General features: G+C 33.6%; 1 protein-coding gene across 1 annotated transcript; it reads left to right on the forward strand.

The window, feature by feature from the left end:
• Window positions 1-1,124: 1,124 nt before the first annotated feature.
• Window positions 1,125-24,963, forward strand: LOC131621943 (SKP1-like protein 21). Its single transcript, XM_058893012.1, has 7 exons — window positions 1,125-1,184; window positions 1,474-1,665; window positions 1,750-1,860; window positions 1,975-2,044; window positions 2,223-2,323; window positions 2,482-2,600; window positions 24,831-24,963. The coding sequence occupies exons 1-7, from the start codon at window positions 1,125-1,127 to the stop codon at window positions 24,961-24,963; spliced, it is 786 nt and encodes a 261-aa protein (XP_058748995.1).
• The last annotated feature ends 5 nt before the right edge of the window (window positions 24,964-24,968 follow it).

The following is a 24,968-nucleotide window of genomic DNA, read 5'->3' on the forward strand; positions in this document are numbered from 1 at the left end:
AGTATTGTAAAAAAAAAAAAACTCAATGAAATATAATTTCTTTGGAGTATTCTAAATTCTAGTTTAGGATTATTTAGTTAACTAAATGTATGTTACAATAGATATTTGAAATATTAGCATCGTTTCAGGTTATTATTTGGTGTTTATTTTCCTACGTTATTAGTGTAACAATTAGTTAATAAAAAAGATTTCGTATGAAACTGTATGTGTGACATTATCAATAATTAAAATTTCATCAAATAATTTAAAGATTTTAATAGTTATGATTGATTGTCAATCTAAAAAATATAAAATGTGTTACTAATGACTAATATGTGATTTATTATTGCTTTGTTGGATTGATTGTCAATGACTTATATAGGATTTATTATTGTTTTATTTGATTGATTGTTAAACAATAAAATTTTATTTTGAATGTTGATAATATTTAATTTCATTTTCAACCTTTTACTTAGGAACATAATCCTTATAAATTAAACAACCCTCAATCTTACATTTTCCAGTAACATATGTTTAGAATAGATTTTGCTATTATGATTTGGCGAATCTTGAATGAAATTTATGGTGAAAGTAGGGTATATAATGGAACCATGAGGTATGATATCATATTACACCACTCTTTTAATATAAAGTAAGGTAAAGTGAACCAAATTTGTTAGGTAATTATATGTTTCCACCTTAATTTATTACTTATATTTACTTAATATGTTAATTTTTATTTTATTGATTTTCTTTTAGTAGTATTATATATTGGTTGAGTTTAACCTTCAATGCATGATACACTTCTTCATTTAAAATACATGTTCTCATCTCACAATAAGTAAAGCGAAATAAATCTCTATAATTTAGAGAAGAAACTGACGACTAAATTATTTCAAATCTAAGATATGCATGTAAATTTAGATGTACATGATTGCATAAATTTTTAGCTTACTAACTTTTTTTTTGGTTATATTTCTTACATGGAATCATATGTATGGATTCAAACTAAGGATGGTTTATTTCAACAAATAGAAAAGTCGGTGGCTAAGTGTTGCCCAATCATTTGTCGGGAAATTGTTCAAAATTATAAGGGGTTTTCTAAAGTCTCTGCGGTATCTCTTCCACCTTGTGTTACATCTACAATGTTTGATTTAATACTTGATTATTGTCGATCTTATCAAATAATAGGACGCCCCGAAAAGGTATGGAATATTGTTAACTCTCATGATTCAATTTTTTCTTGTTTTGAGAAGAAATTTATAGTTTTTCAGTCCTCCTAATTTGTTTCCTAAAAAAAAGTTTAATTCAAATTATTAGACAAGCGAAAAAAATTAAACTCAAATTTAATTATGTCACTAAACTTTGAAATTTCAAAATTACGAATAAATATATATTTTTTTGTAAACTTTTTGTTAATTTCTAATAATTAGAGATATTCTAGTTAAAATATTTTACACTACAAGTATTTTCATGTGATTGCTACTATTATAGGACTGCAAAGCCTTTGCCGAGACTTTCATTTCAAAAGATGTAAAGACTTTGATTGAGTTAGGAACTACTGCTGTAAGTCTGGAAATAACACCATTGGTTGACTTGACTTGCAAAGAACTTGCTCAACAAACTAAAGGAAAAACTCCTAAAGAAGTTTCTAAACTATTTCATCTAAATGATGACCTTGACGAGGTATGTGGATATGATCTATATCTAGTTATGCGACCCTTAAATAAAACTATGATGTTTCTTAAATTTTATTGGAAATTTTGATAGGAGGAAAATTTTGATAATATCAAAAATATGACTGGTTATTCACGGATCCTACTTTTCAAGAAGTTTTCTGAAATAAAGAATCAAGAACTACGAGTGAGAAAGACATTGAAGGCATGCTCTATCTTTTCAGTTACATACGTTTCTAAAGAATGAAATTGATATATTCTCTTTCAATTATTTAATGAAAATTATATAATAAAACTTCTTGTGTTTCATGATGTTAAGGTTGTGGAGAAACCAAAAGATGAACGCTCGATTAATGATTTACTTAAATGTATTAATGGGCCAGATTGTGGTAATATTTAATGTTTTCCTTAGAAATCACTTTTTTATAGCCTATTTTTTTCTTCCATTTTTTCATTCCTATTTTTTATTTATTTATTAAAGTCTCCTTAGAGATTATAAAACTTTTATAAATTTTATTTTTTATTTTCTCTATCATAAAGATACAAATAAATTGACATATATGGTAGGTACTTCAACAATTAAGAAGAAAAAGAAGATTAGGAGAAAGGAGGGAAAAACAAAAGATATTTCTTCAAAAAATACAATAGAAAATAATAACAATAATAAGGTTAGACTCTTACCATATATTATATTTCAGAATAACTTATGAGAGTGTTTGCATGTGAGGTATCCTCATTTTAATGCATTTTAAGATCAACATTTTTCATGGTCTTACCTAGAATTTTTGTTTGTATTCATCTTCAATGTTCATGTAATGCATTAAAGACCTCTTCAAGTAAATACAATGAAGCAGATTCTAAAGATGATTTCGATCCATTAATGAAACACTCTAAAGGGGATTCTGAAGATGATTTAGATCCTTTAGTGAAGAAGGAAATTGACAGGTTAGTTACATTCTTCTTTTAGTTCTTTAATTATTTTTTAATAAGATCGAACAAATAAATGTCCATATAACTATGTTTCTACTTTAAAATTAATATTTTTGAGCATCCAACATGTGTGATCGCCTAAAAAGGCGAAAAAGATTCCTTATATATATATAACACATTTAAAACAGATATTTGCTTAATTTTGTAAAGAAATACATGGTTATTTAATTGTTAAAATTTTTATTTATTATATATTTATTAATTATTATGTTTTTATATATACAGGGAGGTGAAATATTTTACTAGGCTATTAAATTTAAATTGGTCTGAAAGGATACAAATATTACCTTTAGGACAAACCAAATGATTAACACCCTTGTCTGTGATATCAAATGGTTCAACATGTTTTACAAAGAGAATCTTACAAATAAAATGATAGTTACTCAGAGATTTATGTTTCTTCATTTATAACTCGAATGCGCTTGTTTGAGCATAATTTTATCACTCAAATTAAAAAATGTAATTGAAGCTAGTTAGTTATCTTTATTTTTAATGTATTTTTATTGTATTATTTCTAGAGTTGTTGTATTATACTTTTTTGGGGAAATATTTTGTTCTTTTCTATAAGACTCTGTTTAAATTTTAAACGTGTTAATTATTTTTACCAACATATCCTAATTTATTTTACATAATTGTTTGTTATCAACAATAAATGATAACATGATATCTCTCTCTCTCTCTCTCTCTCTCTCTCTCTCTCTCTCTCTCACACACACACACACACACACACAAATTAAACATGTAAAAACAATATCAACTACTTGCGAATTTAATACTACTTTCATCTGATACAAAAATAGTGGGTGTGGATTTAGGGTTTCGGTTGAGGTGTGGGTATTTGTCATGTATATTTATTTTGCTTTTGTTAATTAGTAAAAAACCAAAAACAACTAAAATAATCCTTTTTCAAAAATACCAAAAGCAATTTGATTAATATCATAAATTTTCTTTTCACTTAATTTGAACCATTGTATACATTTAATAGAACTGAACTTATTGATTACTCACCTTAATTCATACTTATCAAATCATTTTCATTTTCAATCCCTGGTCCAACAGTAAGCCTTTTTCATAATTCAATTTAAAATGCACCATCGATTAAATTTCATTTTCTAGCCCAAGTGCAATCATTCACTTAAAAAAAATCAATCAATCAACTATTTCTCGCCCATGTGCGATTGTTATTTTACTTTTTTTTGCCTATATATGTGCAACTTTTAAAACCAAACAAAGTCAAACTCTTGATCATTATCAAGCCCATTTTGAAAACTAAATTCAAACTAAACCATTTTTCAAAAAGTCAAAACACTTGATCATTATCAAGCCATTTTTCAAACCTAACCAATCTAGTGTAGTTCCCTAGAACTACATATGTCTTGAGTTTCTCATTGTACCTGAGGATACATATGAGCGAGATCCAACGTCTCGTCACACAACCTTTTTCTTTTTTCACCCTTTTAAAAAAATTATTGGCCAACTTTTAGAAAAAGCAAAAAATATTTTGTCCAAGTGCGAGCATTTTCACCTTTCACCCAAGTGTGAGCTTATTTACCTTCTCGTTCAAGTGCGATTCCTTTTTCAAATCCCCTTTTTTCGCCCAAGCGCGAACCCTCTATCTAACACTCTCCGTGTTGGTCTAGACTCTCGTTCGTGTCACCTAAAACAAAAACAAGTAAGTTCACTAAGAACTACATAGCCTTGAGTTTTCCATCGTACTTGGAGATACATAAGAGTATGATTCAAAGTCTCGTCAGGCCCATTAATTAAATACCAATAACATTTTCCTTTCTTTCTCGCATAATGAGTAGAAAATAACGTAAGCATAAGCAAACATTCGATACGAGACTAACTAAATATGTCCCGTTGAGTACAATATATGTGAAGGGTGCTAATACCTTCTCCCTGTATAACCGACTCCCGAACTCTAATTTGGTTGCGATGACCTTCTTATCATTTCTTTCGCGAGTTTTATTGATATTTTTCCTTTCCTTTTAGAATAAATAAAGTTCGGTGGCGACTCTGTAATTTTTCGAGTGTTCCTTACACTTGGGTATTTTTCGCGCCGCGACATAGCTTTCTTAATTCGAGTGATTTTGTAAAAGGGATCCTATATTTAGGACTGAGGTAATAATAAGTAGCAAATACAAATCTCTAAATCTATATTAATGTCTTTAGGGTTAAATATACAATATCCCCTGCAATGTAGGCGAGATTCGGTTTTCCCCCTGTAAATTTATTTTTTTAAATCCCCCTTGAAATGTTAAAAGTCTATGCCTTTTGCACCCTAGGTGCACAAGTTATCCCTCTATAATATATATTTTTATTTATTTACAGCTTCCAAATTCAGTGTTCAAATTATACGGTTAAGGGGGAATTCAAAAAAATATTATAGGGGGATAAAGCAAAACTCGTCTACATTTCAAGGAGGTATCGTATATTTAAACTATGTTTTATTCAATCAAAACATTAAATTTGGATTTTTTTTCATCATTCTAAATTGTGTCAACTCATTTCACATAGTTTTACAATATTGTACTTTAGTGTGAAGGTTGCGAAAAATAAAACTATTCAAAAAATTTCAACACTTTTCATAAATTTCTTTTCTCTCCACCACCTTACCCACACATACTCCATGCTATTATAGATAGCTTAAATAAACACCTCACTCTTGATTAATCCCTATCCCCAAAATATAACTCTGAGTATTTTATTTTCTAAAATTATTTCTAATACCCTACACATACAAATTATTACTAACACCCTACACTTACAAGAGACCTTGACACCACATATCCACCAAAAACTTAAAGGTAATGGGGGTATGGGCCACTTATCTTATAAATCCAACATTTCATCAATTCTTAGTTGATACGAGACTTGAATAATTGAAACTCAACAATCTCCCCCACAATTGTGAGTCACCCGCATTACTAGTCTTGATCCAAACTAGGATCCACTTCCACTCTACCATCGGTTCAACTAGTACTCAGATACCACTAGTTGGGGAAGTCCGAGGAGCGAGGCCCATAAGTGTCAATGGGCAAAACGTTCATGGTTACAATAGATATTGACACCATATATACCCAAAATCTCAAGGTAATAAGGGTATGAATCACCTCTTTTATAAACCCAACTTTTCCTCCATTCCTATTTGATGTGGGGCTTTAACACTTGAAACCCAACAACCAAGATGTTGGAATTAAGCCCCAATTTAGGAGTTGACTCAAATCAATCTTAATGAACAAGAATCAATCTTTCTAATTGATTTCACCTCTTATTCTTCATTCTTCACTTGAGTGAATCAACCATACTTTGGTTGCAAGATGATTCACGCTTCATAGAAATTTTTAGAAGAAATAAAGATGAATTGGGGAAGAAAAGAGAAATTAAGGTTTGAGAGAAAATGGGAAGAAAAAGAAGATTCTTCAGAGTTTCTCTCTACTTTCAAACGGAAATTTTACTCAATTTTTTTCCACGCATTAAGGGTATGAATCACCTCTCTTATTTATAGCTGAGATTACTTGTACACCAAAAAATATCTAACTAACTAACTAACTCAGCTAAAACATGCAAAAATGCTAAGTTTAATTCCTTCGAGGCTAGCTCCTTCAACAACTATACATTTTGACTACTACATGCATTTCAATAACTACTTATTGTATTCTATTCTCCGTCGAATACCGCTAATATAGACTCTATCGAATTCCTACTTCGACAAAAAGAATTACACCATCAACAAACACTTAGACCATTGATTATGATGCCATATCAATTTATTGTTCAAATTGATGTGGATGGAAGTGTATAAAGAGGTTCATGAAGATTGCACACACCCATTGCACACAACTCAAGTAATCTTATTAGATATTGATTTTTGATTCCAGTCATTTCATTTTTCCTCAACTTCTATATTTCTATTATGTTTTCTATGTTTCTTTAGCATCATCTTTCATGTCATTGAGGCAATTAATTAGTTATCTTCAATAGTGTATTTTCCGTTGCAGTGCTTTCAATGTTTTACAAGCAAAGGGACATCCAAAACAAAAATAATACAAAGATTTTCAAAATATTGTTAAAGAATCTTTCTTTGCTGATGATTACTCTAAGATCCTTAAAAACCCAAACAAAGTAAATTTTTTTGACCCTTTTGTATTGAGGCCATAGTCCAAGAAATTAAGAGGAGAAGTTATAATCCTCAAAATTTAAGAGTGATATACTCGTTGGTCTCACTATTGCAAATCTTTACACACCTCAAGTAAATTTTCCTTATGATGCTAGTATATATAGTTGTAATTCATATCAATTTCTCCATATTTTATTTTCTAATAAGACTTTTAAAAATAGGCTATTGGATACTCCAAGCTTTCACATTTTCCTCTATAATATGGATTGTGTATAAATCTTGTCTCACATTCCGAGTTTTGTTTTTTGTTGTTGCAATTTTTGATGTTGAACTAAAATTTTCATATGTTTTGGTGTGTACTGAAATGATGTTTTGATCAGATTGATGTACATACCAATTAATTTGTTGGGCCATCAAGTATTGTTGATAATGATAAATAAAATATAAAAATTGTAGATAATGGTGTAGTTCAGTGTGAAAAGTGGAACTTACATGTTTTTGGTGATGGTTGGTAGGAAAAACTAATATGTGTAATGCTAGATGATTTTCCATGTACTAGAATAAACAAACCTACTAATGGCTTATTTGAAACACAAGAGTGGATGCGTGAAAGACTTGTTACTAAATATTGGTTGAATTTTAGTGTTTTAGTGTATGGTATAAATTTTGTTATATTTGAATGAAATATAATATGAATTAGATTTCATAATTTATAGTTATATATTTTTCATTTTAAAAATGTATTAATAATTTTATTTTAGTTTGATATATGAATATTTACCTTTTTAAATATATAATATTTTGAATGTTAGTTTTATGAAATTATTTATTTATTTGATTGTAACTTTTGATAATTTATAAATATTTAAAAAAGCCAACAATTTTATCAAGAGTTAAAACTATTTTCAAAAATATTAAAATTAAAATTTAACATAAGTTTAAACTGTTACGAAACATTTGAACTGTGAAAATTTCATATTTTAGATAATTAGCAACCCTCGTCATAAATCTTAAAAACAAAATGTAAAAAAATTAATAACGATAACAATTGCTATAATTATATTTTGGAGGTAATTTTGCGGCTGTTTTTTTAATGGCACACTCAATGAGATCCAAAACAAAATATATTGAAACGAAAAGTGATATACAAAATGAGGAGGGGGCCAAACCAACTCCTACAAGAAGCTATAGTGAGAAAGACCAAACCTATTTTTAACAAGGCTTTCTCTAATTACAATAGGAGGGTGACTACCAAGTGAAATTAGGTAAACAACCCTAAGTTTTTTAGAGTGTCTGCACATTGATTACTTTTTTTTTATAAATGCAAGAGATCAAAAAGTTTATCATCATGAAACTCTTTTTTACTTTGTAGCGGAGGACTAATATATATATATATATATATATATATATATATATATATATATATATATATATATATATATATATATATATATATATATATATATATATATATATATATATATATATATATATATATATATATATATATATATATATATCATCTAATAATATTTACATTATCCCCAATTTAAAATCATGCAAGTTAAATTTACATTAACATGCAACAAGGTTAAGTGTCATCACATGGAACAAAGACAATGTATTAAGTATGAAACCTTCAATTGTTTAGGCTCATAATATTCTTTATCATTATCCCCAATTTAAAAAAGACTTATTCTCAAGTGAAACTATGTTTTATCTTCTTATAGACAGTAGCATTAATCTACTAATACATAATAAAACAAGAATTTTCTTAAAATATGTAAACAAATACCATTGATTAATCCTTCTATTTCTGAGTCCAAGACCGTCCAAATAAAAAGTCCATACCAACATATTATAAATGTTGCTTATAAAATGGTAGGGATTGTATAGTGTTGATAATCACTTTATCCACCTCTAGGATGAGAATATCTGCTGGAAATCCCATAATACCTCTGACTTCGGAGATGCATCTCCGAAATCATTTTTTTCTTCTATTTTTTCAGAATTCGGAGATGCATCTTCGAAAACATCAATTTTTAGGTGTTTTTGGAAATGCATCTCCGAAAACACTCATTTTCACATTTTTCATTATTTCGGAGATGCATCTCCGAAATATGCTCTGAATTTTTCTTTTTATTCAAATCAATGATTAATCTCATATTTTACATTAATCAACAAAATAGAATCGAATAAATACGAATAAAATATAACACGTAAATATAAATAAAATAGCAATATTATAAATACGAAAATAGTTGTACGAGTAAGTGCTAAGTGTCAATATAATACAACCCGAATACAAAAAAGTCAAGAATAAAATATAAATAGGCAACTGCTACTGAGTATGCCTAACCCTAACTCCCTGAGACCTCCTCTGCCTCCTATACGCCGCCGCACCGGCCGCGTCACTGACCCGTCTCAGAGAGGTGTTTTCGGAAATACACTTAGAAAACAACCTGCAAATACCATTTTTTTGCAGAAACCCATTTCTTCCCTGAATGCTTCAAATCCCATTTTTTCCTATCTAAACACACACATTGACGTATAATAACTAAACCCTATAACATTTTGCTAATTTCTAACAACCTTACTATGAATTTCAATCCTAGAGTTTAAGGTTGTAAAACTTACAAAGTGGAAGCTTTGAATGTAGCATTTGAAGTAGTCGTTGAATGTTGTAGAACAACTTTAGATGTCAAACTAAATGTAGTAGTAGGAAGAAATGGAGAAATTTTTGGAAATTTTGTGTTTTAGGATAAAATGAAAAAGGAGGGAGACTGTTTTGTTTAAACTTCAAAACGCAGATATTTTCGGAGATGTATCTCCGAAAACACCTTATTTTTAGATAAAAAAGTAATTTCGGAGATGCATCTCGAAAATCACCATTTTTTATGACTTCAGATATGCACTTCTAAAATATAGGAGCGTTTTAGGAATTTTACGCAGATATCTAAGAAGTTTGAGGTGAATAAAGAAATGGTCATAGTGTTTTGTTTTTACTTTAGGTTTGGCCGATGTGAAAAACTTCAATATTTGAATATGAACTTTAACATTTTTCTTTAGTTTTGACATTATAAATTTTTCTCATTCAAACTGATCACTTGAAAATTTAAAGAGAATCACTCTCCACTCATAATTTTCACCTTAAGGTTTAAAGGTCTTCTGTCATTCATATCCCATCCTTAATATGAAAATATTTTAATAGCACGTCAGTGATCTAGCAAATCATTAAATCTAGGTATGAAAAACTAATATTATATGGCACATTTGTTAATATATTTGCTATTAACATACACATTTTTTAGTGTTATACCACCTTTTTAGAAGACAATACCCAATATATACCTCAATTTCAAGCTATATATCAAAATATTATATAAAAAAAATATAACTTGTAGAGCCTCCGCCAAATGAAAGAGCGAACCCTTATAAAATTTTAGAGCATGCATTGCGTTTTTGTAATTTAAAATTAATATTTAAAATGAATAAATATTAAAATAAAATAAAAAATAAAGTATCAATCTTATAATTTACACTAAAATTTTACATTTGAATGATTCAAATTTTATGTAATCAATTATCATCGTTTTTTTTTTTCAATAGGCAATTTGTGCCTAGCCGGATTTGAACCTGAAACCTTGAAGGGAGCATCAATTATCATTGTGAAAATTAAGATCTACGATAAACCTCTCTATTTTTTGAAGAATACATTTTTAATATTGTATTTTATTTCTCTAATCATTAAGTTATTTCATTAAATCTTACTAAGACGGTGTGAATAACCTTATTGAAATAGATGATCTTTTATCTCTTAACCTTTGGTAAATTTACCTCTCATCCATAAAATGATGAAGATTTAATTATTTTTTTAAAATATTAGATAAAAAAGGAAATATAAACAAAATTATTAAATTTTTTGACTACGTGTTGACGCAATAAAGCGTCAAGCAAAAGATTTGGAAATATTCCGAGTTTTATCGTCTCCACAGGGATTGGTGCGAGGGAAAGAACGCCGTTTAAAACTTTCCGCGTTTCTGAGCTTGGGTTGAATGGTTTAAAATATGAACATAAAAAGAAAACATTCTTTGAAGAAAAGAGAACTCGTGGGGATTGAATTTTAACTACCAGTCAAATACTTAAGTCTACTGATCAATTGTACGCAGTCTAAATCACTCTTCAATATCATCACGTATCGCTCACAACCAGGTTATGTCTAGCCCAGAGTTGAGAGAACAATCGTATTGTCTCGTAGGCGATGTCTCGTGCAACTCAATAATATAAAAGCATTAAGAACCCAGTGACTTTTGTCTCGTATGTGAGAGGATCACGTTGCTATCTATTATAACATCTATCATCCCCTTAACGCTTTTGACTTTCGTAGCTCTATGAAAATATGATGGGTCTCATATAAAGCTCTTTCTACTTGGATATCCATATTTTCAAAGTTTGTCTTGCTTCATTGTTTTAGTTCTCCCTGCAACCTTTGAATCTTATATATAATTTTGATGCATCAGATTTTCTTCCACAGGTTTATTCCAATTGCACGCAATCACCATGAAACAGTCTTTGTAACACCCCAAATCTACCCCGCAAGTATATGCGAAAATCAGAGTGCATTCAAAAATATTCATCAAAAGATGGGATGTCACATTTCAACTTAACTAAACAAACATACTTATATTACATTTAATAATGATACATAGCATTCGGAAACATAACTTCATCCACAACTACCAACTTCAACTTATAAACCTCTTTCAATTCAACTTAACATAAATGTCAATATAGAATACAATAGTTAAACAATAACGACTAATCCCCCCAAGTGCTACGTATCATAGCAATAGACACCAACTCGACTTGCCATAAAGCAACATAAAGACTTCACATAAATAACCTGGAACATCCACGACTAATCTTGAGTACCTGCCCATTTCCCATGGTAGGGGAAATATCAACAAAGGGGTGAGATATATTACAATATAAAGGAATGCATTATAACTAATATAGGAGATATAAATCATACATAATTTCACCACTTCGCATCATATAACATCTTACAACAGATTTCATCGCAAAACAACTTATCAATATAATACAACTTTCAAAACGACAACCATGTCATTAATCAATTAAGACAACATATTCAAATTCACAGTTATACTATCATCACGTCACAACAAACATATCATCATCTCAACAATTCAAATCACAATTCAAATGTAACTCGAATGTGACTCAAACTTATGCATATGCATGTGGTACCATTTGGAGTAAAACTCCCACGTCTCAAATTTTCCATTGGACACACGTCACTATTTTCCATTAAGGCCACGTCACTTTTGCCATTAAGACCACGTCACTTTTATGCAATGGATGCGACTCAATGATGCACATCCACAAATACCACATAAACAATACGTCAAAACATCGTCTAAACCACCATCGAACATTATCAATTAAATGTCGAACTTCAACAAAAAAAATCATCATCATTCATAAGAATGCATCACTTCACAATCACATCACAATTACAACTTATCAACAATGACCATTGGGTCTACGACAACAACGACAAATTCATCATATTACAGCAACAACAACAACTCATCATGTTACAACAACAACAACAAATTCATCATGTTACAACAACAACAACAACAATTCATCATGTTACAAGAACAACAACAAATTCATCATGTTACATCAACAACAACAACAACAACAACAACAAATTCATCACATTAATAACAACAACAAATCCATCATCATATTACAACAACAACGAGTCCATCATGTTAATAAAAACATCATCAATTCTTCTTATTAACAACAACGTCAACACATTCATCATATTCCATAATTCAAGCAATCATCATAACCCGTTATATTTAACTTCCTAATAAAGACATATTCATTGTTAATTCATCACATGGCATCACTGGAGTTTAACGTAGGAAACTCAAAGAAGCGAAGAAGAGGCACGAAAAAAGGAAAAGGAACAAGAACAAAATGATGAAGGGAAATTCAGGTAATAACGAAGAAGATAAAGAAGGAAAAGGAAGAGATGAACGTGAAGACACGTGAAAAGAAGAGAAAGATTGAAAAAATCAGAGGAATCTCACTTCTGGGGGGTATAAGAGGAAGAGATGTTAACACTTGGCAGCGAATCATAGGGAGAAAAATACTGAATGAAAAAATTTATATTATTTCCATTGATTTTCCAGAGTAAACATGAGGGTTATTTATAACAGCCACAATACAAGTGGGCTTGACAAGTAAAAGGAAAATAAAGCCGTTGGACTTTTACAACGGAAACCCAATAAAAATAGAATTTATTATTGTTTAACAATTTTAACCTTAAGGTTTAAAGGTCGCCTGTCATTCATATCCCTTCCTTAATATGAAAATATTTTAATAGCATGCCAGAGATATAGCAAATCATTAAATCTAGGTATGAGAAACTAATATTATATGGCACAGTTGTTAATATATTTGCTATTAACATACAAATTTTTTAGTGTTATACCACCTTTTTTAGAAGATAATACCCGATATATACCTCAATTTCAAGCTATATATCAAAATATTATAAAAAATATATAACTTGTAGAGCCTCCGCTGTCGCACGCTCGCGAAAAATGAACAGAGTCCCCACTGTGAATACAAGATTACACTCAAAGATGTTTTTGATTTATGGCAAACTCAAATAAGCATTCAAACAACAAGGCGGAAGCAGAAAACTCAAAGAAAAGCAAGCATTGATCACTCAGCATAGTACAGGTTGATCTATTATACTTATAGGTCGACTCAACACAAGCAGATCAAGAAGAATGTAGAAAACCAGCAGTTAGGTCGACCTACTGTCAACCCAGGTCGACCTAAAATGGAGAAAAATCCATATACTTCTGCTAGGTCGACTCACACATCATCTAGGTCGACCTAAATTGATGAAATTTACATACCAGTCTGCTAGGTCGACCTACACAACAACTAGGTCGACCTAATCTGAGAAAATGTCCCCAGAATGCATTTGAAGAAGATTCTGGTCGACCTACTCCTTAAACAGGTCGACCTAACTGGGAGCAAAATTCTGCAAGCTCTGCTAGGTCGACCTAAGCACTACAAGAGGTCGACCTAACTGATCAAGAATGCCAAAAATTCTGTTTCTCTCATCTCCAACTGTTAAGCTATCATATATATTGTCCAAGGTTCATTATTCAAAACAACACCAACGACTGAAAGATACACAAACGCTTCTCATCTTCGTTCTTCATCATCTCCAACACAATTACACATAATCATTCTTGCGTTGCGGGTTAGTGATGAGTTCGATAACGTCCATGGAACGGAATTGAAGATTCCTAGTGGGTGAAGGTTTGTGGGGTTTGTTGGTGAATAAAATCTGCGGGTTTTGTCCTCCACGACGGGTGGTTCTTGGGGGTTTTTATCAAGAGGCGTTCATTGAGGATTCGGCTGAGTGTAACGATTGAGGAACGGGGAGTTCAAGGAATCAAGACACTGCAGAAGGGAATCAAAGTGAAGCTCTTGGATAACCTTGATCTTGCTCAAGATTAAGGGGGAAGAAGATTCAAAGGATCGACATAATTGGTTTATCGTTTATCGCTTTGCTATCTTCTTTGTATATACTACTTTCAACATTAATGAAAGATTACCCAATTTCAGTTTGGAATTGGGGGCAGACGTAGTCGTAGCGAGGACGATCGACGAACTGCCTAAACAAACATCGTGTTCTTGTCGCTTTTACTTTTTCATTTACATTCTGTTCATATTTGGTTATAATAGCAAATTGATCAACGATTCGAGTGTTAAGATTGTGAATTAAGAACTTACATAAACATCACAATCCACCACACATTGAATCACCTTCAATTTGATCATTATCACCAAGTGTTTGTATATTTGTTTCTATCAATCTTACTGCATTGCAAACATTGTCCATCATACAAGAAGTTAATCTGATTTTCAATAAGAGCAACGCTTTGATTCTGCAACGTATACTCTTATCACTTACCTCAAGTCTTTGACTGGTTTTTAAACACATATATAATCGTTTCGATAGTGGTTCGGAATAGACGCGAGTCGATTCAGAATCACTTCCGCTGAAAAGTCGTTTAACTCCGTAAAATTGTGAACGATCTATTCACCCCCCCCTCTAGATCCTAAGGCCAGCGTCTAACAAGTGGCATCAAGAGCTCTGGTTTATTCCGTGCTATGTGAAACACTTATTGGAAAGATGGCTTCCGGACCTAAAGGGGCTCACAATAGAGCTCCAGTTTTCAACGGTGAAAACTATGGCTATTGGAAGGATTGTATGTGTGTCCACATCAATGCAATTGATAGGAACATCTGGACAGCTATTGTCAATGGTCCCTTTCAGATCACCATGACAAATGCAGCTGGTGCAGTTGTTCCAAAACCAGAAAATACTTGGGATGCTGAAGATGAAAAGAGATATGCATACGATTGGAAAGCGAGAAACATTCTAATCTCAGCTCTAGGAGTTGATGAATACTATCGCGTTTCCCATTGTAGATCAGCTAAAGCTATGTGGGACACATTGCAAGTTGCCCACGAGGGAACGGATGATGTCAAACTAGCTAGGATCAATACGTTAACTCAAGAGTTCGAACTCTTCCACATGGAAGATGGTGAATCCATCGAAAACATGCAGAAGAGATTCGTTCATCTGAAAAATCGGTTAAATTCTCTTGATAGACCTGTTTCCAATGCAGTTGCTACTAACAAAATCTTAAGATGTTTGAACAGGGAATGGCAACCCAAAGTTACAGCAATAAAGGAAGCAAATGATCTAAACACTTTAGACATCACAACTCTATTTGGTAAACTAGAGGAACATGAACAACACCTTAAATGCCTTGACATGCATGAGAAAAGGACAAAGAAAGAAAAGAACATGGAGAAAGAGGTAGAGAAGAAGTCAATAGCTCTAAAAGCTTCGAGCTCCAAGACCTCAAAACGAGAGCCAAAGGATAGTGACACAAGTGATGACGAAGACTCCGATGATGAGGAAATGAGACTGTTTGTGCGAAGATACAACAAATATCTAAAGAAAAATGGAGCAAAACATTCTGACAAAGGCTTGATCAACTATAGAAAGCAATCAAACATGTTCAAACAAGATGACGACAACAAGGGAAAAATCAAAGGTCTTTGCTTCAATTGTGAGAAAGCCGGTCACTACAAACCGAATTGTCCATACCTTAAGAAAGAAAAGGAGAAGAACCAAAGCAAAGGTCATAACAAATCTAAAAGAGCCTACATAGCATGGGAAAGTGATTCATCTAGTGAAAGCTCATCAAGCGATGAAGAAGAATCAGCAAACCTATGTTTCATGGCTCATCAACACAAGAAAAAGAAAGCTGTAAGTCATCTTAAACCTGAACTCGTAGATAAGGTATCTCATTCTCAACTAAAACTTGCTTTTGAAGAATTACATAGAGATGCAATTAAAGCTTTCAAACTTTTGGCCTCAAATAAGAAAATATTTTCATATCTTGAATCAAAAGTTGAGAAAACCAAAAAGGATATGGAAGCTTTAAAGCAATCTATGCTAGACATTCAAAAGGATAAAGTTGAAATAGATCCTACATCATGGTTTGGTTGTGAGACATGTCACATTTGGCAAAAAGAAGTAAGAGATCTAAAAGCCAAGTTAGACAAGGCTCTACAACCAAAAGTGACTTTTGCGGTTGATCCAAACAAGTTCAAAAGATCGTATACTCCTTTATATAGTAAATACACTTTTGTACCAAAAGTATCAACTAGCAAAACTCCATATTCTCATCATATTACCTGTCATTATTGTTGCAAAAAGGGACATACCATTGAAAAATGCAAATTTAGGAGAATTTTAGTTCCTAAAGGAGTATTTCAATGGTTGCCTAAGTGCAACAAATTGTGTACTCACTACCAAGGACCCAATGAAAATTGGGGACCTCCCTCTTTAAATTAATCTTGCAGGAAAAGTGTCTTGACATTGCCGAAAGGTTGTGGTTCCTTGATAGCGGATGTTCAAGACACATGACTGGAGACCTATCTCTTTTCTTTGAGTTTCAAGCAAAGAAAAAGGGGTATGTCACCTATGGAGATAACAATCGGGGAGCCATACTTGGTAAAGGAAGTGTAGGTCTTTCATTTAATGGTGCAGGTCCATCCACTGAAGACATTGTCAAGGATAAGGAAGATGAGAATGAAAGTATTGTAAAGAAAGATGCTGAGAGAGAGAAAGATGAGTCTCACAATGAAAATGAAAAAGAAAGCATCTCAAACAATGAAGAACTTCCCAAGGCCTGGACAAATGTGAAAGACCATCCAATTGACAATATAATAGGAGACATCTCAAGGGGCGTTACAACACGCTCAAAGATAAGTAACTTCTGTCATCATTTTGCTTTTGTTTCACAAGTTGAGCCGAAAAACGCTAAGGATGCATTACTTGATGAGCATTGGCTAATGGCCATGCAAGAAGAATTAAACCAATTTAAACGGAATGATGTTTGGGACTTAGTCCCTCATCCGGGAGATCATCAAGTAATAGGCACTAGATGGGTTTTTCGTAACAAACTTGATGAAAACGGTGTTATTACTAGAAACAAAGCTAGATTAGTTGCCCAAGGTTATAATCAAGAGGAAGGTATTGATTATGAAGAGACATACGCTCCTGTAGCACGTCTCGAAGCTATTCGTCTCTTACTTGCTTATGCTTGTTCTAAAGACTTCAAACTATTCCAAATGGATGTTAAAAGTGCCTTTCTAAATGGCTATATAAATGAAGAAGTCTATGTTGCTCAGCCACCCGGCTTTGAGAATTACATGTATCCAACTCATGTCTATAAGCTGAAACGTGCTCTATACGGTCTTAAACAAGCCCCTCGGGCTTGGTACGAACGTTTGAGCAAATTTCTCCTTAGTCAAGGGTACTCTAGGGGTAAAGTTGACACTACTCTCTTTATTAAAAGAAAAGATAAAGATATTCTCTTAGTCCAAATTTATGTAGATGACATTATATTTGGGTCGACTAATGCAAAACTTGTCAAAGAGTTTTCTAAGCTTATGCAGAGTGAATTTGAGATGAGTCTCATGGGTGAGCTAAATTTCTTCCTTGGCCTACAAATCAAGCAACTCAGTCATGGAACGTTTGTGAATCAAACTAAATACTGTACGGAGCTGCTCAAAAGATTTGGATTGAGTGAAGCAAAAGAAATTGACACACCTATGGCAACAAATACTAATCTAGACAAAGATAAGAAAGGTAAAGAGGTTGACGTGAAATTATACCGAGGTATGATAGGTTCACTATTGTATCTTACTGCCTCAAGACCAGACATTATGTTTAGTGTGTGTATGTGTGCAAGATATCAATCTTGTCCAAAAGAATCTCACTTGAAAGCTGTCAAAAGAATTCTGCGATACTTACGTGGAACTACTACATATGGCCTATGGTATCCAAAAGGAAATGAGTGTCATTTGGTAGGATTCTCCGATTCAGATTTTGCTGGCTGCAAATCCGATAGAAAAAGCACCAGTGGAACGTGTCATCTATTCTCAAATTCATTGATAAGTTGGCATAGCAAGAAACAAGTATCGGTTGCATTATCTACTGCTGAGGCAGAATATGTAGCTGCTGGAAGCTGCTGTGCACAAATATTATGGCTCAAGCAACAACTTCTTGACTTTGGTATTAAGCTTGATCGCATACCTATCATGTGCGACAACACAAGTGCCATAAACTTGAGTAAAAATCCTGTCTTACACTCACGTACCAAGCATATTGAAATAAGACATCACTTTCTACGAGATCATGTAGAGAAAGGAGACGTTACATTTGAACATGTAGAAAGCAAGAAGCAACTAGCTGACATCTTCACCAAACCTCTAGCAACGGAGCAATACTTCAACATTCGTAGGGAATTAGGGATACTCGATATCTCTAATTTGGGCTAATTACGTTTGTTCTCTCTTAATATTATTCCTTTACTTTATATATATATATGTTCTTTCTTTGCTAACATTTTCCTTAGCGTAAAGGTAGTTCATCATCTAGCCAGGCGTCATTCCACATTGATTAAAGGCTGCCATTAAAGTTGAGAAAGCGGTAACGTTATTGTTGTTCACTTCCAAAAATATTATTGATACTATAATATGCTATCAATTAACATGCTTATAGTGACTTCATGCATATATCGCTCTTGCTCATGTGACTCTCATGCTATCACTAGCTACCTTTTTATGAATGCTAGCATTTTATCTATGTTTCTCTTGTTACTCTTCTATTTTCGTCGTATCTTTTTTTTTGATGTTGTCAAAGGGGGAGATAGATGCTGAGTGTACGGGGGAGCTTTGTTGAAGAGATTGCCTTGTTGAGAGATAGATGCTGGATGTACGGGGGAGCTTTGTTGAGTCTTTATCACTTACCACCAAAGCTTCGACTAATGGTTTGCCATCATCAAAAAGGGGGAGCATGTGAATACAAGATTACACTCAAAGATGTTTTTGATTTATGGCAAACTCAAATAAGCATTCAAACAACAAGGCGGAAGCAGAAAACTCAAAGAAAAGCAAGCATTGATCACTCAGCATAGTACAGGTTGATCTATTATACTTATAGGTCGACTCAACACAAGCAGATCAAGAAGAATGCAGAAAACCAGCAGTTAGGTCGACCTACTGTCAACCCAGGTCGACCTAAAATGGAGAAAAATCCATATACTTCTGCTAGGTCGACTCACACATCATCTAGGTCGACCTAAATTGATGAAATTTACATACCAGTCTGCTAGGTCGACCTACACAACAACTAGGTCGACCTAATCTGAGAAAATGTCCCCAGAATGCATTTGAAGAAGATTCTGGTCGACCTACTCCTTAAACAGGTCGACCTAACTGGGAGCAAAATTCTGCAAGCTCTGCTAGGTCGACCTAAGCACTACAAGAGGTCGACCTAACTGATCAAGAATGCCAAAAATTCTGTTTCTCTCATCTCCAACTGTTAAGCTATCATATATATTGTCCAAGGTTCATTATTCAAAACAACACCAACGACTGAAAGATACACAAACGCTTCTCATCTTCGTTCTTCATCATCTCCAACACAATTACACATAATCATTCTTGCGTTGCGGGTTAGTGATGAGTTCGAAACGTCCATGGAACGGAATTGAAGATTCCTAGTGGGTGAAGGTTTGTGGGGTTTGTTGGTGAATAAAATCTGCGGGTTTTGTCCTCCACGACGGGTGGTTCTTGGGGGTTTTTATCAAGAGGCGTTCATTGAGGATTCGGCTGAGTGTAACGATTGAGGAACGGGGAGTTCAAGGAATCAAGACACTGCAGAAGGGAATCAAAGTGAAGCTCTTGGATAACCTTGATCTTGCTCAAGATTAAGGGGGAAGAAGATTCAAAGGATCGACATAATTGGTTTATCGTTTATCGCTTTGTTATCTTCTTTGTATATACTACTTTCAACATTAATGAAAGATTACCCAATTTCAGTTTGGAATTGGGGGCAGACGTAGTCGTAGCGAGGACGGTCGACGAACTGCCTAAACAAATATCGTGTTCTTGTCGCTTTTACTTTTTCATTTACATTCTGTTCATATTTGGTTATAATAGCAAATTGATCAACGATTCGAGTGTTAAGATTGTGAATTAAGAACTTACATAAACATCACAATCCACCACACATTGAATCACCTTCAATTTGATCATTATCACCAAGTGTTTGTATATTTGTTTCTATCAATCTTACTGCATTGCAAACAGTGTCCATCATACAAGAAGTTAATCTGATTTTCAATAAGAGCAACGCTTTGATTCTGCAACGTATACTCTTATCACTTACCTCAAGTCTTTGACTGGTTTTTAAACACATATATAATCGTTTCGATAGTGGTTCGGAATAGACGCGAGTCGATTCATAATCACTTCCGCTGAAAAGTCGTTTAACTCCGTAAAACTGTGAACGATCTATTCACCCCCCTCTAGATCCTAAGGCCAGCGTCTAACAGCCACCAATATATTTATCCCATAAGGGAAAGGAATATCAGGAAACCTAAAAAAGGAAGGAACAGGGTCTTGCGACCAGAGAATCAAGGTACGGGAGTTGGTTACGCAAGGGGAAGGTGCTAGCACCCCTCGCGCCCATCGTACTCGATGGTATCCACCTATGTTTGTTTCTATCTAAAGGGTGTGTATCTATGTCTATGTCTAAATGCGAATGAATGCAAAATGTAGGGAAAATAAAGAATTGTACTCGCACGGGCCCTACCCCGCTGCCTACGTATCCTTTTCAGGAATCAGAGTTACCGTAGCTCGGCTAAAGATTTTCTATTTGTTTTTGTGTTTTTTAATTGGGCGGAGTCAACGTTCGCGCTTTTGCATAAGGGATCGACCTAGGATGCGTACAAGCAGAAATGACATTGCCCTTAGGTGCCAACGAGGCAAAAGAAAAAGAAATGATTGGTTTGTGTCTTTTAGGATAGATGAGTGGTGAACAGTTCCCAATACCGGGCCACTCACCACTTTCTCTACTTTGCTTTAGTCTGAACCATTGTTATGTGTTTTAAAGCGTTTTTGTTTGTGTGTTTTTTAAGGAAGTTTACTTTGCGATCCGAATCTCATAAAATGTATAATGATCGAGAAGCAGATTAGGGAATGAATCCCACTCACTTCTACCCCATTATGTAATGCTTGAGAAACAGATTAGGGAATGGATCCCACTCATTTCTCTCCCATTAATTAATGTTTGAGAAACAGATTAGGGAATGAATCCCACTCGTTTCTCTCCCATTAAGTAGCGACCGAGAAAAAGATTAGGGAATGAATCCCACTCGTTTCTATGCCACTAAGCGATTGAGAAATAGATTAGGGAATGAATCCCACTCATTTCTCAATCACTTTCTTAATGTGATTCGCATCTTCCTTTTATTAATGTTTTAAAGAGTTGAAAAAGAAAAAGAATGCAATAGGGAACTAGATCTAACATTCTAATCTATGTTATTCTAATCTACAAATGGCCCTAAGGTCGAGGATAACTATCCTATCTCAATTCCTCTTAACAAAGAAGGAAGAGTCTAAGGGAACATGGCAAGCAATAGTAAGGAGTAAGCAACATCAAAGCAAGAAATGAGAGGCTAAGCATGGAAACAAGAGAGAGAAGCCCCAAGTCAGTAGCAAAACAAGGGATTGAGTGTCCCAAATCAAATACAAAAGCATCACGGTATCATACAAAAATATCCACAAGAAGTTACCAAAGTATCGCATGCGTCGTTACTTACCAATTAGCGGACAAACATCAATTAATCAAAGCAAAAGCAAGTGAACACATGGTCTAAGCTTGAAGTCAGTAGCAAACTCATTCATTTAGTTCCAATATCCTATGTTAATCTATATTAGTCAATTAGCATGAAGCAATACAAAACTCTAACCAAAACTAGACAATACTAGGTTAATACTAGCTAAACGGTTTCAAATTGTGAATGAAGTTAGAAACATGCAATCAAATGGTACAAGTCAGTAGCAAATAGCCTATACTAGATGCCTAAACAACCACAAAGTCATGCCAAGAAGTTACACACAAAATTACGGGTCATTTGTACAAGTTACGGTGCGATCGTCAACCAAAAACAAGGTATTCACATGTGAGAAAGAAAAATCGAGTAAAATGGGAAAACATGATTTAAAATTTTCAATTCCAGGTCTTAGGACCTCTAAACATCCCTAATTATATGTACAAAAAGGAACCAACGTTATTGCATGAATGCGTTTCAATTTGAGAGCACAAACGTCACAAACATCTATTAAAAACGCATGTTAATCGAGTTAAACAAAGCTAACCAAATACCAATCAAAACAAAGAATTAGGAGCTCATTTTTTATACACAACATCATGGGTTAGTCTACAGCAATCATACAAAAATTGGTGGTTGAATTCTGATCCTAAGGTGTTAAACGAAATTACTTTGCAAAACCTAGCAAAACATGAAGGAGGATGAACATATATGAAGAAAAGATTTATTAAAAATAGCCAAGCAAATTCTAAAAATCTACAAAAAATACCAAAAATATGTACACACATATATCTATCTAAAACCTATTTTTATTCATTTTTTATTTCATGGAAAAATGATTTATGAAGTAAAAGTTAAAGGGAAAATAAAATTGAAAACAAAGCTAAAATCTGTCTGCCACAGGGGATGAGAAAGTAATTGCCTAATGAACTAAATCTATCTTAACTGGCGCTTGGGCCCAGAAGAGGGGGTGGAAATAGAAATTCGTGGGGAGCCCAATGAATATCAGTTTTGCTTGATCCAATTTCCATTTTTATCAGATTTGTCACCAGATTATCGACTTAATGTATCATCTTAATGCCCTATTAAACTTAAGCATCCCACTAATCATGATTTAACTCATCTAATTCTAATTAATCGTCAATTAAAGTATTAATCCTAGTGTTAACTAAAAGAGCAAAATAAGTGAAAGAATTGGGATTAGGGTTCTGAATCCTGCGCCGTCTAGCCTTCTCTCTCACTCTCGTTCTCACCGGAACAAACTAACGGCGCCGGAGAAGCTTCTTTCTCCGAGCAGCCACCATTAGACCAAGCTTTCTCTTGTTTCCCTCTCTCGCTCGTTTTCCTCACCTCATCTCTCAATTTCTCGCCGAAAAATCTAACAAGAATAAACCCTAAGTCTGATAGAGTAGATTCGAGTCTAAGCATCAACGAATTCCAGTCAATCGGAGTTGAAACAAGCATCACATAGAAGGCAAGAATGAGTGACGAGGGAACTTACTGACCGGAGCAGTTTCCGGTGACTCTTCAATGACGAACAAGGTGATAGAGACTCGGATATGAGGATCGCATGAGCTCCGCAAAAGGAAAAGAGTTTCTTCAGGTAATTTCGAATCCAATGCTTCTATTAATTTTCGCCAAATCTCTTGCTTCTTCTTGTTTCTGATTCTTCTGCTATTCGTTTCTATTCTGTGAACTTTGTGTCGTTGTTGCGTTGTTGCGTTGCGAGATTGAGGGAAGAAGGTTCATGATGACGATGAAGACGTCGAAGTGTTTGAAGCAGTGATTTGGTTCGGAATCGATTGAAGATTGTTGTTGTTCTTATGTGCGAATCTTGGCTTCATAATATATGAATATTGAAGAGATAGGGTTTTGAGAGAGTGCAGATTGGAGAAGATTGTGGGAAGGCTCAGAGTTGAAGAAGATGATGGAGGTGAATAATGGTGGCAGTGGTGATTGATTGAAGGTTGTGGAATCTGAAGAAGATGAAGAAGGTGGAGATGATGATGGAAGGGACTTCAAGAATGAATTCAGAGGGATCGTGAATGGTGAGAGGTTCGTCCCTTTTCCTCTTGATTTTTCTGTTGTGAACTTCCTCCCATCTGACTTCTGTTAGGAGGTAGTTAGAGATCGGTTAGGTGGTTAGAGAGTTTGTCACTGATTTTTGAAGGTTGTTATAAGTTAGTTGGGTTCTGTTGACAGTTGTTATGTTGGTTTAGAAAGCAGTTGGGAATTAGTTAGTTTGAAATTCTGTTAAGAGTGTGAGGGTTAGAAATTGAAGTTAGCTGCAGCTTTGTTGGTTAAGGGAAGTTTGAACGAGATGTGGGATTTGAAAGTTAGAAAGGTTTAGGGGTTATGTCAGTATAGGTTTTGTGAGTGGCTGCTGATTTTTATGTGTTGCAGGGACTGTTATGTGATGGTTAAATGTTTGGGAAAGGCTCCCTTATGCATGTAAAAAAAGGATTGGTTATCAAACTTTTTAGGGGTTAGTGTGAACTGTTTTTGAAGTCTGGTTTTGCTGCAGGTTGTTTGAATTGTATTGGTGTGTAGGTGTATGGTTTATATGTATGCATCTTTGCTTTGGTTTTTCTTTGAATGCAGGGCTGGTTTTTTTTGTATGTTTACTGCTGCAGGTGATAGGATGATTAGAAGTGTTTGGTGTAGAGGTATTGAATTAATGGTGGCTTTGTTACTCTTTTTTTTTGAACTAATTTTGTAATGATGCAGATCACGTATAGCAGGTTCTGGCTTAACGATGCAATTTGGTTTGATGGAATCTCGCGGGTTGGCATATGGTACTTTTGGAGGTTATGAAGATGAAGCGAAATGGCTTGTTGGAAGCAAAATGAAGCTGACTTAGAAACA

The sequence above is a fragment of the Vicia villosa genome, unplaced genomic scaffold, assembly GCF_029867415.1.
Source record: "Vicia villosa cultivar HV-30 ecotype Madison, WI unplaced genomic scaffold, Vvil1.0 ctg.000015F_1_1_5, whole genome shotgun sequence".
Classification (NCBI taxonomy): Eukaryota; Viridiplantae; Streptophyta; class Magnoliopsida; order Fabales; family Fabaceae; genus Vicia; species Vicia villosa.

Coding starts and splice junctions, on each gene's coding strand:
- LOC131621943 (XM_058893012.1), top strand. CDS start 1,125: ATGTTTGATTTAATACTTGATTATTGTCGATCTTATCAAATAATAGGA. Junction 1,861..1,974: donor GAGTGAGAAAGACATTGAAG/GCATGCTCTATC, acceptor CATGATGTTAAG/GTTGTGGAGAAACCAAAAGA. Junction 2,045..2,222: donor TATTAATGGGCCAGATTGTG/GTAATATTTAAT, acceptor CATATATGGTAG/GTACTTCAACAATTAAGAAG.